Source organism: Xiphophorus couchianus, chromosome 9 (genome assembly GCF_001444195.1).
Source record: "Xiphophorus couchianus chromosome 9, X_couchianus-1.0, whole genome shotgun sequence".
Taxonomy (NCBI): Eukaryota; Metazoa; Chordata; class Actinopteri; order Cyprinodontiformes; family Poeciliidae; genus Xiphophorus; species Xiphophorus couchianus.
In genome coordinates, this window is record NC_040236.1 from 29,587,867 (window position 1) to 29,602,418 (window position 14,552).

A 14,552-nucleotide genomic window follows, 5' to 3' on the forward strand; every position below is an offset into this window, starting at 1 on the left:
GCAATCCAATAAAAACCTCACTAATGTTTCACTTGTCTGCCAAACAGACATGCTTGAAAGAGTACAGATCAAGATTGGCTCAACATTCTGCATGAATCAGACGTGATTTTGCTGTATGTGCCTCTATGTACCTTTGTTGTCAATGAGAAATGTATAAGAAGCCAGTGAGTCTTGGTAGTAGGTGACGTCCTCGAGGATGTAAGCCAGGTTCACATCCACTCCGACCACACCGAGGAGCAGGTTACCGAAGTAACAGGGCCGGCTCACAGTCATGATGAAGCCTGGAGGAGATGCAACAGGTACATGAGGCAGCTGGTGGGTCTTCAAAAGACATTTCTATTCTAGATGCTCTTTTCTTTTTTAACCATGTTGAAACACATCACAATTTACCAGCCATCAAGCAATATTGTTATAGTTTGAGAAAAATAAATTTCTTAGGAGTACATAATGGTTTTCTAGTCATACTGAACACCTAAAGTTCTACACACAAGCCACATTCACATACATGGACACAGTTAAATTAGATTTACGTGCCTTGCCCAAGGGAACAACACATGGATAGGAAGGAAGCTGAAATCCAAACCTCAGCTTCCTGACTGCAAGATGGCTACCCTTTTCTATTGTCCCAAACAGCCCAAAAGGCTCCGAATTAGTAAAACTTATGAGTAAAACTCACACAACAGCGTAGTTAGTAAATCATTGCTATGATTTATAATTTTTAACAGCAAATAAAGGTTTTTGTTATGCTAATGTGTAGTTTTAAAACAGGTTTTTAAAAGCAAAAACATGCCGTTCTCCACACATTTACAGCTATAACAGATGAGTAAAGTATCTTAAAATAAATTCAGATTTTACTGAAGTAGAATATTTTCATACTGAAACCCAACCTTTAATTTCAGTACAACTTGGTTATAAGAAAATTTACTAGAGCAACAAATATTGATGCTTCCAATACTTTATCTATCAAAGTGAAGTATTTGTAATCTATTCTTTTCTTTTTTTAACCAAGTCAGGGGAGGGGTCCAGGAGATTTTAATGACTAAACCATGACTTCCTGTTTCTCTGACTTAATAATATTAAGCAGCACAGAGGCCCCTTTTCCATAACCACTCTTCATTTTCCATAACCGCTCTTCACTGAAGTGAAGCAGATGCATACTGATTTTCACATATTAGAAAACTGCAAAACTTGACTCCTTTCATTAAGAAAGACACTACACAAAAAGTTTAATGAAACAGAATTTGTGACAAGACTGGTGAGTTTTTCTTACATCATGAGCAGCAGGTATAGAGGTAAAAACATCCCCAAAGCTCACTGTTTTCTGTTGAACGTAAAAATCCTGCCTCTTTAAGGTACCAGCTGCACTTTTAAAGTCAGATTTTGTTCATTTAATTTTTAAATTAAGAATAATAAAATCAACACATTGAATTTGTTACAGTGAAAAAAACCACCTGGTTCAAATTCTATCTGAAAAAAAATATCCTATTAAGCTCCTTTTGCTATCCAATTACTAATTGTTAATTTTTTAGCTGCAGCTGCATATTTTGCTACAAATGATCAAGTGTTCACTAAAGATATGCTTTTTGTATTTTAGGCAATAAAATGTTCACTTTCTCATTTAAAAAGGAATATTTTTTTTATTTGCATTTGTATTTAAATGCATTTCTTATATTCTATGAAAGGATTTAAGTGGTTAAATGAAACATCAGCAGATTGTTCCAATTTTGTTACCTGATGATTGATTAATCATCAGAATATTAGAACAATTGATTACTAAAAGAATCATTAGCTGCAGCTATACTTGATATGGACCAATTAAATCCTGATTAATGCATTTCTATATTTAAATGGTCAAGTATGAGATGGATGCTGGAGTTTTCCGTCATTCCAAGCCGGTCCCCACCACTTACCATCCCCCATGGGGTCGGCGTAGGGCAGGCTGAAGCGCACCAAGTCAATCATGCGGTTGGGCAGGTTGATGTAGAAGCGTCCCACTGATGTTTCCAGGTTGCTCAGCTGGTTCAGCACCATCATGCTGCCCTTCACCACCGGCATCATGGGGGCTCCGGCCGATCCGCGCTCCCTTTCCAACGCTCGGTCGACGCCGTACTTGACGGAATTCTGTTCGGCGAGGTCTCTGAGGAAGGCCAGCTCCTTCAAGCCCGTGACTCCCTCTGAGGGAGGAAATGGGTAGAGGAAGGGAAACTGAGCAACAACATGACAATAAAAGTCAATTCTGAACCAATATCATAAACAAACCTTGGGTTCATGGCTTGACATGCCTGTTAACTCGGTAACCAACCAAAATTGGCTTTCACATATGACTGAAGTCTTGCAAAAATATTCATACCTGGTAAGTTTAACATTTCTACCAGGTTATAACCAGAAATTTTTAGGTATTTTATTGGGATTTTAGTCCAGACATAGGACAAAAATTAAAGTGCAGGAAAAATTACAGGTGGTTTAAATTCTTCCAGTTCCCTTGTGGTTTATCTGTACAAATTTAAAGTTTATTAGTCTTTGAGAGAGCAAATTTGTATTATTCCATTATCAATACATTACTTGAAAATTATCTCAAACGACCCTGTTACTGTTTATCGCAATAATTTCTGGGACAATTTATCATCCACTAAAATTCCTTATGGTGACTTGGCTATTGACGCATCATTTATTAACCATGGAACACATAATATTGATTGTTGAAAGAGAATGGCAAGATTGTCAAATTGTAAATAATAAAAAAAAAAAAAAAACAGAATGAATTCCAGTGGAATATGTTCTGGTCACTTAAGATTGAACTTTGAACACCCTGAGTCCCATGCCCATTGTGAAATTTAGTGGTGGCAGCATCATGCTGTGGGGATCCACAGCAGAACACAAATGTAAGACACACTTTGCAGATTTCTATGTGCAAACAATGTTGTTGTTTTTTTGTTTTTTTTAAATCACTTAGAAACCCATAAAACACTTCCGACTTCTCACATTTTCTTAGTGGAAAGTCAAAAGCAGTGTTTACAAATTTTGGAACTTTTTTTCTGCATCTGCATCAGGAATTTATTTTAATACATTCAGGCCCCGACTTGACAAGCTTGACTTGAGCCATCCCAAGCTCCCTCCAAGCCCAGCTGTCGTCTGTCAACTCCAACACCATGACATAAATAAATCTGCCAATACTTAAAACATAAACATGCAGAACAGAGACAGCAAAGCACACTTTTGACTTTATCTTAACAGGCTTCACAAGGTCATTCAACCATTCAATGGATGGATGGATGGATGGATGGATGGATGACAAGCCCCCACAGCTGTCACCTGGAACATTTGGCATCCCACATGCCGTCGGGAAGGACAGAGTCGAGCGTCTGCCAGCGTCCAATCACTGAACGGATTACAGTGGGATCTCTTTTTTAATGCCAGGGCTCTGCTCGTTTGATCACCCTGCTGGACCGCAGAGTGGAGGCGATGGGTAGCAGCGTCAAACGGACTCCAGGAGGAAAATCTGCTGACAGCTCAGGCTGAGCAGAAATACCTGCAGTTTTCATTTGCAGGGGTTTTTATGCTCCAATATTCCCCAAAAAATATTTGATCTGAAGGGTGAAAATTTTTCTTTCTTTTTATTTTTTACATCTGATTAAGAATTGAGTTACAAAACAATGGACTGCATAGGCCAATGCTTTTTGCAACTTGTCACACACACACACACACACACACAGTGAAACACACAACTGTGCAGTGTAGTGCCGGTCAGACTGCTGATCTCCTTCAACAATCAGCACTTCACATTTGGCAGGAGATGGAGCAAAAAAATAAATAAATAAATAAAAAAAATAAAGACACCCCTCTTCCCAGCCCATCCACAAGCCGAGCCTTTCAGAGTCGTGCAACAGCATCAGCAACGAAACAAATGTTTTTCCGAATATGCAATTCTAATACACCAGGAGAACGAGAGATTTCTGCATCCTTTTCATCATCTCTCTTTAAAGAGCCAAGGTCCTCTGTCAGTCACACACGTCCAGGCAGCGGCACGGCCCTTTGAAGTCTTGCTCTCCCCCTTTCTCTTAGATGTACCTCATTTCCATTCTCCGATGCAAAAATGATTTGTATTAATGGTGGCCTAATGCATGCACAGAAGGGGTGGGTTAGTGTGCCCTGCGGAGGGAGGTGGGAATTAGAGGAGGCAGATGGAAAGACAAAGACACTGAAAACGGAGAGAAAGAAGAATACAGACCTCAGACTCAACACAGATAAACAAGAAACAGTCAAATGTTTCAGAGCATCTTTGTAACCTCCAGGCTTATTTTGAGAACAGATAAAAGGAGATGGGGTATTAAAAAAATGAACAAAACTTCTCATTTTCCAACAGCAACATAGTGAACTTATTAAAGGTATAAAAAATGTTCCCCATAACTGACTAGATTTCACAGCAACAACTCAATTCCCCTCAAAATGAGCCAAAAAGCTGATGTAAGAGCGCTTCAGATTGTTGAAATGCATTTCACAGCTTTAGGGTCAAACTAGTTTTTTAAGTGGTGAGGCAGATGGAGTCACACAAGGAATCTAACTATTGCAAGCCTTTATTCTTGGTACCATGCAACCAAATATGTTTTATAATTCAAAAATAGTTGGTAAAGATGAGATAATATAAATGTTTTCTTCTCCTTGAATGTGCAATAAAAAGTAAATGACATAAAAATAAGTAAACAAATGATCTGTGGAAACACCTGGTAGAAAAAGAAATTGTGACAATTGTTATTCTATCAATAGCTGACAAAAAAAGAAAAAAAAAAAGGATTAATAACGTAACTAAGTAACCAAATAATCTGTGAAAGCTTCAGGTGGAAATTCTTTTTAATTATTTTACCGATAGTTGGTTCTATTCTAACACTATCAATGTGAAATAAAAAAAGGTTCAAAGAAAATAAAGAGAATCTATAACATATATAAAACAACAAATGATTTGTGAGAACACCTGGTAGCAGAAGAAATTAATTTGGTAGAAACACGCACATGATGATCCTCTCTCTCTTTTCATCAACTTATTCTACTATCATTTTTGTAAAGCACTTTGGTGCAGTTTTAAACCTGTTTTTAAAAGTGCTACATAAATAAATTTGACATCGACACCTACCGTTCATAAGAGCATAAGTGAGGATCATGACAGAGTTGTTGAGGTGTCGGTTCTCCTCTCTGACCACGCTGAGCGTCGCTCTCTTCTCCAGCTCGGACGATTCTCGAGACGTAACGCCAGATGAAAGGTAGATGATGACCATATCTGTAGCTAGTGCGTGACATGAAACATTTAATGATTAAAGGGCTCAGGGAATCTCATGTCACACATGCAAAAGAGCAGGAGTTGGAAAGTTTTGTCTGGACTTACTGGAGCTCTGCTTGCTGAGGCTGCTGGTGTTGCGGAGCAGCTGAAAAGCCTTCTGGAAGCCAACTGCATGCTGTGTGGCTCCACTAGAGGCCTTGATGTTAGAGATGAAGGTGCTCATCTTCCTCTTAGTCTCGCTAGTGGCCGGAGACAGCAGGCTCTTGTAACACTGGTCCAGAGAGCAGGAGCGGACCGCCTCTGCCACAGACAGGATGGAGATCTGCAGAGGGACAAGGCAATTTCACCTAAATGGATGAACTTCCTGATCTTTCAAAGCAACCTGTAAATAATCATTTCCTAATCAATCGGAGAAACGTCTGCTTCCTTTTACAAACCTTATCGTGTTCGTCGATGGAATTAAGGATCACAAGAGCAGAATCACGGGCGATCTGAAGCTGTGAATCTGTTATAGACGCTCCATGGTCGACCATCACCACAATGTGTTTGGATTGTGGACGCACTGCAGAGACATACACAGGCCTGGAACAAGAACACAAAAACTCAAAGTGAGGCACCGGACAGTCTGCTCCAGTCCAGTCCAATCCAGTCCACCAGATACGTAACATTCTACATCACCCCCAGATTTTTCTGGATTGAAAATTTTAATGAGCTCTGTCAATTTTCTGATCATTTGGTGCAAACCAAGGTCATACTACTGTCTGATGTTTTCTAAAGTTTGAGATTTAGGATTAAATTTTCTCCAGAAAAGCCCAATTGTCCACACAAACCAGACGGGCAAGACTGTCGTCAAGACACTTGTTCACCAGATAGTTACAGATACACCCCTGAAAGACCCTAAGCCACCAAAAAGAAGCTGGCAAGTCAAAGAATGAAGTATCCACATAACAATGGAAAATGGAAAAAGGTAAACACACAAGTTGCAAAAATAGGGGAAATTATACAAGACATTGACTAGCTTGAGTGTGTGTGTATCCAGAAAACAATCGATTTTTATAAAATATTTGAATTAAGTTCATTATGCACTTTGTGTGTGATGAATCTATTATTAATGAATTTCACTTTTTGATGCAACTTGAACAACCTCTAATTGTTGCACTAGGAAAGTCAACCTGTTATCACTTTGAAAGTAATGAAAGAGGGAACTTTTAATTTGGGAAATCAGATTAGTGCATCCGATGAGTTCAATTATTTATCCTGAACCAATAAAACCGTTGGGTTGGAACTAAAATGTTTGCAATCCATAGTTTGACATGTCGATGGTTGTATGTTGTAAGCAGAATGGGACGTGGACGGGGATTCAAAGCCACTGTGTGTGGTCTGCTGGACAAGAAAACACGTACAGAGGTACAGGGTGGGGGGTTCTGCTCACAAAGCCTTATTCACAACCGAAGCTGGCCAACCAACATCCTTTCTCCCCATGGCTGAACGCCAAGTTGCTAATACAAACTGCGATGAGAAAAATCCAGTGAAGATGCAAAGTATATAAGGAATAAAGTGAAGGATATATTCACGTCAGGGTTTATAAAAAGAAAAAGGAAAAAAAAAACAGACTTGGGGTGTGAAATTCCATCAGTCTGTAGTGGCACAGAGGCACATTCTTGCTAAAGGCATGTATGGTCATGAAGTACAAGGGCGGCATGCCATGAGCATGCCCTCTGGGCCACCCTACAGCAACCAGCAGAGGAGGGGGCAGTGGGTTGAAGGGTGCATGGGGGTGATGAAAACGAAGGCAACAACATGGCAGATAGATCCAACTGTCACGTGTGTGTAGAGCGGGAAACAATTTCATTATTTGCTTAAAAGAATAGTCCCTAAATACATTTTAAAAATGTAACTATTTTAAGAGAGAGAAGGGGCGATATGTACCGGCTGCGATGTTCGTAGTTTCCTTTGCAGTGGAACTTGTGGGCGGGGAAGACGGTAAAGATGCCCTCCTCTGAGCTGAAATACTGCCACTTTATCCCTGGGTTGGACTTCAGGTTGTCTGCCAACACTGCACATAAGATGGAAGACAAAAAAATGGTGATTATACAAATTCAGCAGGCTGATGACATGTGGAGGTGCCTAGGAGAAACAAACACATGAAAAGATTTTCAAAGTGAAACCAACAGCCCAAACACACCTTTGAGAGAAGTGTTCAGTACTGCTCAGGTTCAGTTAAATGTGTTAAATATGTGGATCACATAACAAAATGACAAACTAAAACAAGCTCATAAAATGTCAACTCTTTCCAAAAAAGGTACCACTCAAGACCTGAGGTAGTTAGTGGAAAAAGATCTGGTCAATTCGACTCATTATGGAAGATTCAGATATTTAATCAGAAGAAAGTAAAGTTTGAAAATGCAAATAATTTTCCATTCTTGCATAATAAAGTTCCAGATTTACCAGACTTAAGAAAAACAGCTTTATGTACCGTTTTCGTAAATTTCTACCCATAAAAAAAATTCAGTTATACATAGCAGTGGGCAAATAACTTTTATTCTTTTTCCAATCATGACTATCATGATAAACTCCATTGGCAGATCTTTCTCAAATACAAAAATATCCCAATCCAGTCTATTGACACTAGTCACTACAATATAAGCCTTACTTAGACCCCAATTTAGTGATGACTCGTTATTACCAATTCGTTCACTGCCTTTGTATTTCCATCTAAAAACCAACTGCCCATCAAGTCTTTTGGGTCCGAAGTCTGGCAAAATAGAAGGTGATTATTTATATATATATATACATATAAATATATAAAAAGTTGGAAAATAGTTGCAAAAGCTTAAAGCTAATAAAATATAAAAATGCAAACATCAGGTCAAATGACCAAATCCTATCCTAAGAGACCATTTCAAAAGATGCACAGACTGAAGTAGCAAAACATAGTTGGTATATGACAAGAAAACAAATGACTTAATTTTCACAAAACCACATGAGGTCATTACTTGTTATTTGGGTAGTCTGTTATGGTGAGTTAAACTATTTGCCCAGATGTTTAATGTTTGAGTTCGTAGCAATAATAAATATTCAATAAACATCCTGGAGGTCATTTGTAGCTTTGTGGAATTTGGTTTCCGTGACCTGGAAAAGGATTTCAATATGTTTATTCTTCTGTTAATTACTTCTACAATGACTGCCAGAATCGTTTTCTGTCCGCTCATTCAACAAACTCACAAATTTCTTAGCTTTGTCGTAAAGAAGAAGGATGATGTTTTAGTTGGGCATTAGAGAAAAAACAGTCTTTATTCAACCAAAAAACCATTGACTCCACTTCATCAAGAAAGAGAAGCCACTTAAACAGGTTCACCTAGAGTGTTGAACATTTCCCCTTTACTACCTCATTTGTCTCTTTAGTTCATATAAACAGGAACCACTTTGTAGTGCTGGCAGTAGAAGAAGGCTTGTGAAGACAAATGGCTATCTACACCAAGAAATGGGGACCACATGACAACTACTTACTGCTACTTTAGCTTTCCCATCTCCTTTTATACACTGAGTCTACAAAACCACTGTAATTCCCTGTTGAGCCACCTGGCATTGGTGAAAAAACAGTCATCCTGTTGTGAATTTACACTTGATAGCTTGATTATGTTAAAGCTTTTGGGATGGTTGGTTATAGTACTGGATCTTAATGGGAGTCCATTCTTGTTTAGTTAGTAGAAAAAAAACTTGCTTCAAGACTTCTACCTTTTATAGAAAACTTTGCTGTCTGTTTTTATGTAAAACCAAAGTGAAATATTTCCCTTACTGCTTTCACTGTTTGTCTTACAGATCATTAAGTACAAAATTGCTTTGCTTTTCAAATACCAAATCCGATTGCATACAATAATACTTTAATGATGCCAAAAAAGTCCAGAGAAATGAAGATAGTTTACAAAACCTTGTTCAAGTTTGAAAAGTATCCAGAGCTCAACAAAAAAAAAGAGTCATTTTAGGAAATGTTGGTGGCCTACACAGAGATTTCCAGTCAATAAAGCTAGACATACTAGATGAACTCCAAAGTAATACAAAGTGAAAAAAATGGGTACTACAGAAGCATCTGTCTGTGTTTTTCAAAACTATTGAAACCCTTTTACAGTAAAGGCTCCATCACACATAACGTAGCTTTACCTCTGCTCTTACCTCTATTGCTCTTGCATCCTCTTGAAGGGAAATTGAAATGTAACAATTTCAGTAGTGGGATATGTAAGCTTTAGTAATTCGAATTCAGCCTCAAAACTATGATCAGTCAATCATTATAGGCTGAGAGACTGGGCATGCATGCTGGAGCAACAATGTGACCAATAATGGAAGTAGAAAATATCTGACAGGTAGACAAAAATAGATGGAAAGCAAAGGGGTAGAATGGGAAATTGGGGATCTGAAGTTGGAAAAATTATACTGGAAGAAAGAAAAAGATAGAGGGGAAAAAGTAGATGGATCAAACTAGTACCGTAATCAAACTGCACTCAGCCTCTCATCTCTCACCCACCTGCTGGTATAAACACTAATTTCACCAATATCCACCATTGTTCCTGTCCTTCCAAAAGAAGAAGGAAAATGAAAGATAAAAAGGGAAGGGGGTTGGGGGAATCAACCCAGTCTAGATACAATTACTCCATTTCAATCAGTTCTCGCCCCTCCCTTCTTTCCCTTCATTCATCATTCTCTCCTCCTCAATTATTTCTTGTGTCCTTAGCCACGCCCTCCCTTCCCGCTATAGCAGCCTTGTTTAGACTAGGCTGAGACAAATGGGAGAGACTGAAAAGAGTGGCAATGAGGAGGTCAAGGAGGAGTTAGTGTGAGGGACGAGAAGAGGAGCAGGGAGGCCGAGGGGTAACTTGAACTCATTACGACTGGCCTTGTAAGGAAAATAAAGCCCCACCAATGATGATGTGTCAAAATTGGCAGGAACTAAAGATTTGTAGAGAGCTGTTACTAGTATAAAAAAAAAGAAAGAAAGATTTGAGCCAGAGTAGCAACAGAATGACAGATGTATAGTTTTGTTGAAATTCTTGCCCACTCCTGACAGAACTGGTGTGACTGAGTCAGATTTGCAGGTTGCCTTTGCTCTCTCATACCTCCTACAGCAAAAACCTCTACTATATGATGGTAGATGGGATCCGATTGCTTAGGATGGACTTTAATGCCAACTATTTATTATCGCTGTCAAACTGATCTAGTTAAAACAAACTCACCTTACTGAAGTTGTATCTAAAAATAGCTGAATACACAGAAAATTCTGGAAGCACAATCTGTTAAGAAAGTTTCAAGAGTTTAATTTAGCTAGTCCAGTATGTTAAAACAATAAACTGCAAGTAAAATAATCAACCAGTCTGGCAAAACAACCAGTCAAGGCTTAAAATCACACTCTTTTAGAATGCCTACACCTCGAGAATGACTGAGAAATCGGTGCGGAATGGAATCCATCAATTTAATCAGGGTCATGAAATTTTTATTTTTTTTCTAAAGAATGGTAAAATTAGTTTGCAATGAGGAAGACTAAATTTCCAGGAAACAATTTGCAAATCGCAAAGATAACACTATTTATTCTTATAAATAAAGTTGCATGTTATGAGCATGTGTTGTTCAGAAAGTAAACTGAGTTACAGCGCTAAAGCCAGCTGTTTGAAAACTGGAGCTAAATGATAATTTTCCATTTTCCTCTGAGTCGGATCCAGACAGACGTGTGCTGCAAACACATATGTGAGCTTTACAAGGTCGTAATCTGTAGCTGGGCTCATGCAATCTGGAAACTCACTAAATGTGTTGTGGTGGCCGTCATAACGAGCAGTTTTCCACTGCTTTTACTAACCATCTCTTAACAAGAGGGCTTATTTTTTTGATGTCAAATAGAATTTAACTTGATGTCAAATTTGACATCAAGTTAAATTCTTTTTTCATTTCCTCAAAATGAAAAAAGAACGGAAGACCTGAATAAACCTACAAACTAGAGTTCAAAGTAAAGTAAGTTTATTTGATGTTAAAGATAAAAGGTTAACAAAAATGATAATAGAAAAAAATGAAATGAACATGCACAGAGAGAGTTTCAAAAGGTCTCTGAAAAGTGAGTCTTTTATAGAGCTAACATCAATGTTCTTGACGATGTTAAACTTTCTGGAGCTGAGAAGGGAAAAAACTGGCAATATAGTCATGAAAACTTGCTTCAATGGGAATTGCAGTTCATGGCAGTCTAGCTTGCATACAAGAAATCCTCCTTGTGTCTCTCTGTACAGGAATAGGAGATCTAAACTAACCTGAGTTGAGGTCTCGTCCCGGGTTGAATGCTCTGCTGTTGACTGTGGGGGAAAGTCTGTCACAGCAGATGGTCTTCGACACGTTGGTATTGAAGTTTCCATCAAACCTGCAGACATGCAAAGAGGAAGCGGTTGAGAATTTACAGAAAATGGCCAATTGATTGTTGGTGAAACCGCAGATTTATCACTACAAACCAGATCTGCAAGTTTGATCACTCAGCTTTATACTATTCCTGCTTTTACTTAAACTATTTCCTAAGACGTAGAGGGATTTCATAAAGGGAAACAAGTGAAACCATGTTGGTCAAAAACCAAAATCAAACATCGGCTAAAAGTAATAGACTTTTCTTGTTTCATTACAGTGCAGTTAAGTTGCTAACTGTATTATCTGATGCCCAGAACATTTATTAAAGCAGATTTTATGACTCGTGAATAAAACTTTCCATGGAAAATGGCTGAAATTCTCCAAATATCCCTAATACCCAGCTGCCTAAATAAATAAAGAACAAGCACCACTAAAAACTCATGCTAATCTGATGACTTAATTGTTAAAGTAAAATAATCCAATCTCAGTCATCCCCATATTTGCCTTGCAGCATACTGCACTTAACTTTAGATCAAGGTTAGTTACAACAAAACTCTCGCAATGATTTTTGTTTTGAGAGGCAACAACAAAAATCTTTTATTTTGAGATAAATGCAGTTCTAAGCAGCTATAAAAAGTTCAGCACAAATAACAGAGGCAGATGATGTTATACTAAATAATTCCAAAATTTGGGGGAATTTAATGATGCAACTGTGAAGAAAATACTTTGTTCTTATGGTTGATTCAAACCAAGAAGGGCTAACTCTGGTTTAGGATTTTCCTGAAGAAACATTCAAATTTGAGAAGAAATGGGAAGGTATTAGTTGTTACTCAGAGATAGTCTAGCATTAGCATTACTCACCATCTCAATAGAAGGTTATTTACAAAGAGATCCTGCTACATTTAACAGGTATTAGAACAAATAAAGCTGGTGATCCAAAAAACTATGTATTGGTCTAGATAAGAAAACTTGGGCCAAAATTGATATCTGATATTAATATTGCTGTTATGACCAAAAACCAATATTTATTTCTATTATTATGTGTTGCAACACTATCACATATCCAAACAAATACAACATGGCCAATTTTTTTTTCTTTAGTGCTTTTGCTAAATTCAAAAACGTCTATAATTTGAAGTGCAGTTGGCACTTTAGCTTTAGCTTCTGCTAAATACTCTGATGCATCTCTTTAGCATTAGCAGGACTAATGTTTATGATTAGTGCTTTAGGATTAGTACAACTAACGTTTGAGTTTATGATTACCCCTCTATCTTCTTACATTGGATGAACTTTTGATAACATTATGAAGGTCTAACACACAAAACTAGGATCTGGTTTAAATAAATGGTTGCATAGAATAAGGATACAATGCAAGCTGGCAAACGATTCAGTTATGTAGAAAACCAGAAGCTTCCCTCTTTCTTCTGATCAACACAGCATTAGATATTGAAGTGGAAGTTTATTGTGACCTGTGCTGCTACACATCCTGACCGGCTGCCATACAAGAAAACAGATTACAACACGTAGAATGAGAATGTAACGTTCTTTTGTTGATAACCACATTACATCACTATATATTTACACTTTACATAGCTTACTTAGTACTTAAGTTTGAGAAACGTGACAAAAACAAAAGAATCTAAATTTAAGCAAGTAAGCTCTTGGAAAGTCACTATATAGTTAATCTAATTACTGTTGCAAAAAACATCATCTGGAAGGACTTGTTCAGATATAAAACCTTGGCTTATAATCAGTGGAATTTATACTATTAAACCCAAGTTTAACATTTTGCATTTTAGAAGATCACAGTTAGAAAATTGACTCAGTCTGTTGAGGAAACGTTATTATACCAATAGCATTTAATAATCTACAGATAAGTCCTTAATTCAACCATTCCATGTATTTCATGAAGAAAAGAAAGCAAGTGAAGGAGATCCAATTAAAAAAAAGAGATTCATGTATATTAGATTATGTTGTCCACAGCACAATCTTTATCAGTTTGAGAGAGCACACAGAGGTAATGAGAAGACAAGGTCATGGGGAAGTAAAGAGCTTCAGGCTTTGATGAAGAAATAAGTATAGACATTAGAAGGGGAAAAGAATAATAAAATAAAGTTGCATGCAAGAATAGAACTGACTGGATTTTGGTGTGCAGGGCATATGGTTTTACTTAAAAAGAGCTCAGTTTACTGCAAAGAGAAGAAAATTTCAGCAAGGGGGGAAAAAAAAATCACTTGTCTACACAGAATAATTTTCCCACACTGTTCCTGACAGCTTTTCGAAATGAGCTCTGGTGTGATTCGATTTATGTAGGTCTGCAATATCTACTATAGAGCTGGGAACTCTTATAGAGCACTCTTTTGCTAATTGTAATGTCTCAGAGATTTCTGCAACAGGATGTGCCTGAGTTGATCAGGTGGTGGTGGAGAAGGTTGTCCTGCACTGCACCAAGCGTGGCCACTTTGACCCCTTCCTTCCTTCCTTCAGCTAAACTATCCCCAAACATCCACAACCCATGTCTACAAACCTACATTTTTGCACATGTGCCTCTTAGAGTTACATCCCCAGTAGTGGTTATTTTAACTGATAGAAGTATTAATGCACAGATTGCATTTAAACCACTCATTAAGAACCCCATAATTCTTATTCACAATTCTCCTTCATCCCAGTCTGCAGGAGGGGGAGGGCACAAGGCAAAGTGAAATGTGTGCTAGATGTAAAAAATAAAAAAACCCAGCAGCTTTGAATTCAACATCAAAAAGCCGTATGTGAGGGAAGGGAAAAGCGGGAAGGAATGCAGTGAGTTTTAAGCATCTTAATTAGGCGGTGGAATTGGTTTGGAGAAAAAAAGAAATGGGATTTAGCTCATCAGAAATGAAAAGATCACACAGAGTTTAGTTTAATAGAA

At 37.8% G+C, this 14,552-nt stretch overlaps 1 protein-coding gene across 1 annotated transcript in view; it reads right to left on the reverse strand.

The window, feature by feature from the left end:
• cachd1 (cache domain containing 1) overlaps positions 1–14,552 on the reverse strand; it is a 79,357-nt gene that overhangs the window by 19,593 nt on the left and 45,212 nt on the right. The window contains exons 4-10 of the mRNA XM_028027609.1: positions 11,560–11,666; positions 7,202–7,328; positions 5,710–5,854; positions 5,378–5,594; positions 5,129–5,278; positions 1,911–2,174; positions 132–281 (exon numbers count right to left, since the gene is read on the reverse strand). Of these exons, the coding sequence (XP_027883410.1) occupies positions 132–281; positions 1,911–2,174; positions 5,129–5,278; positions 5,378–5,594; positions 5,710–5,854; positions 7,202–7,328; positions 11,560–11,666 (1,160 nt within the window). The remainder of the gene's footprint in view (positions 1–131; positions 282–1,910; positions 2,175–5,128; positions 5,279–5,377; positions 5,595–5,709; positions 5,855–7,201; positions 7,329–11,559; positions 11,667–14,552) is intronic.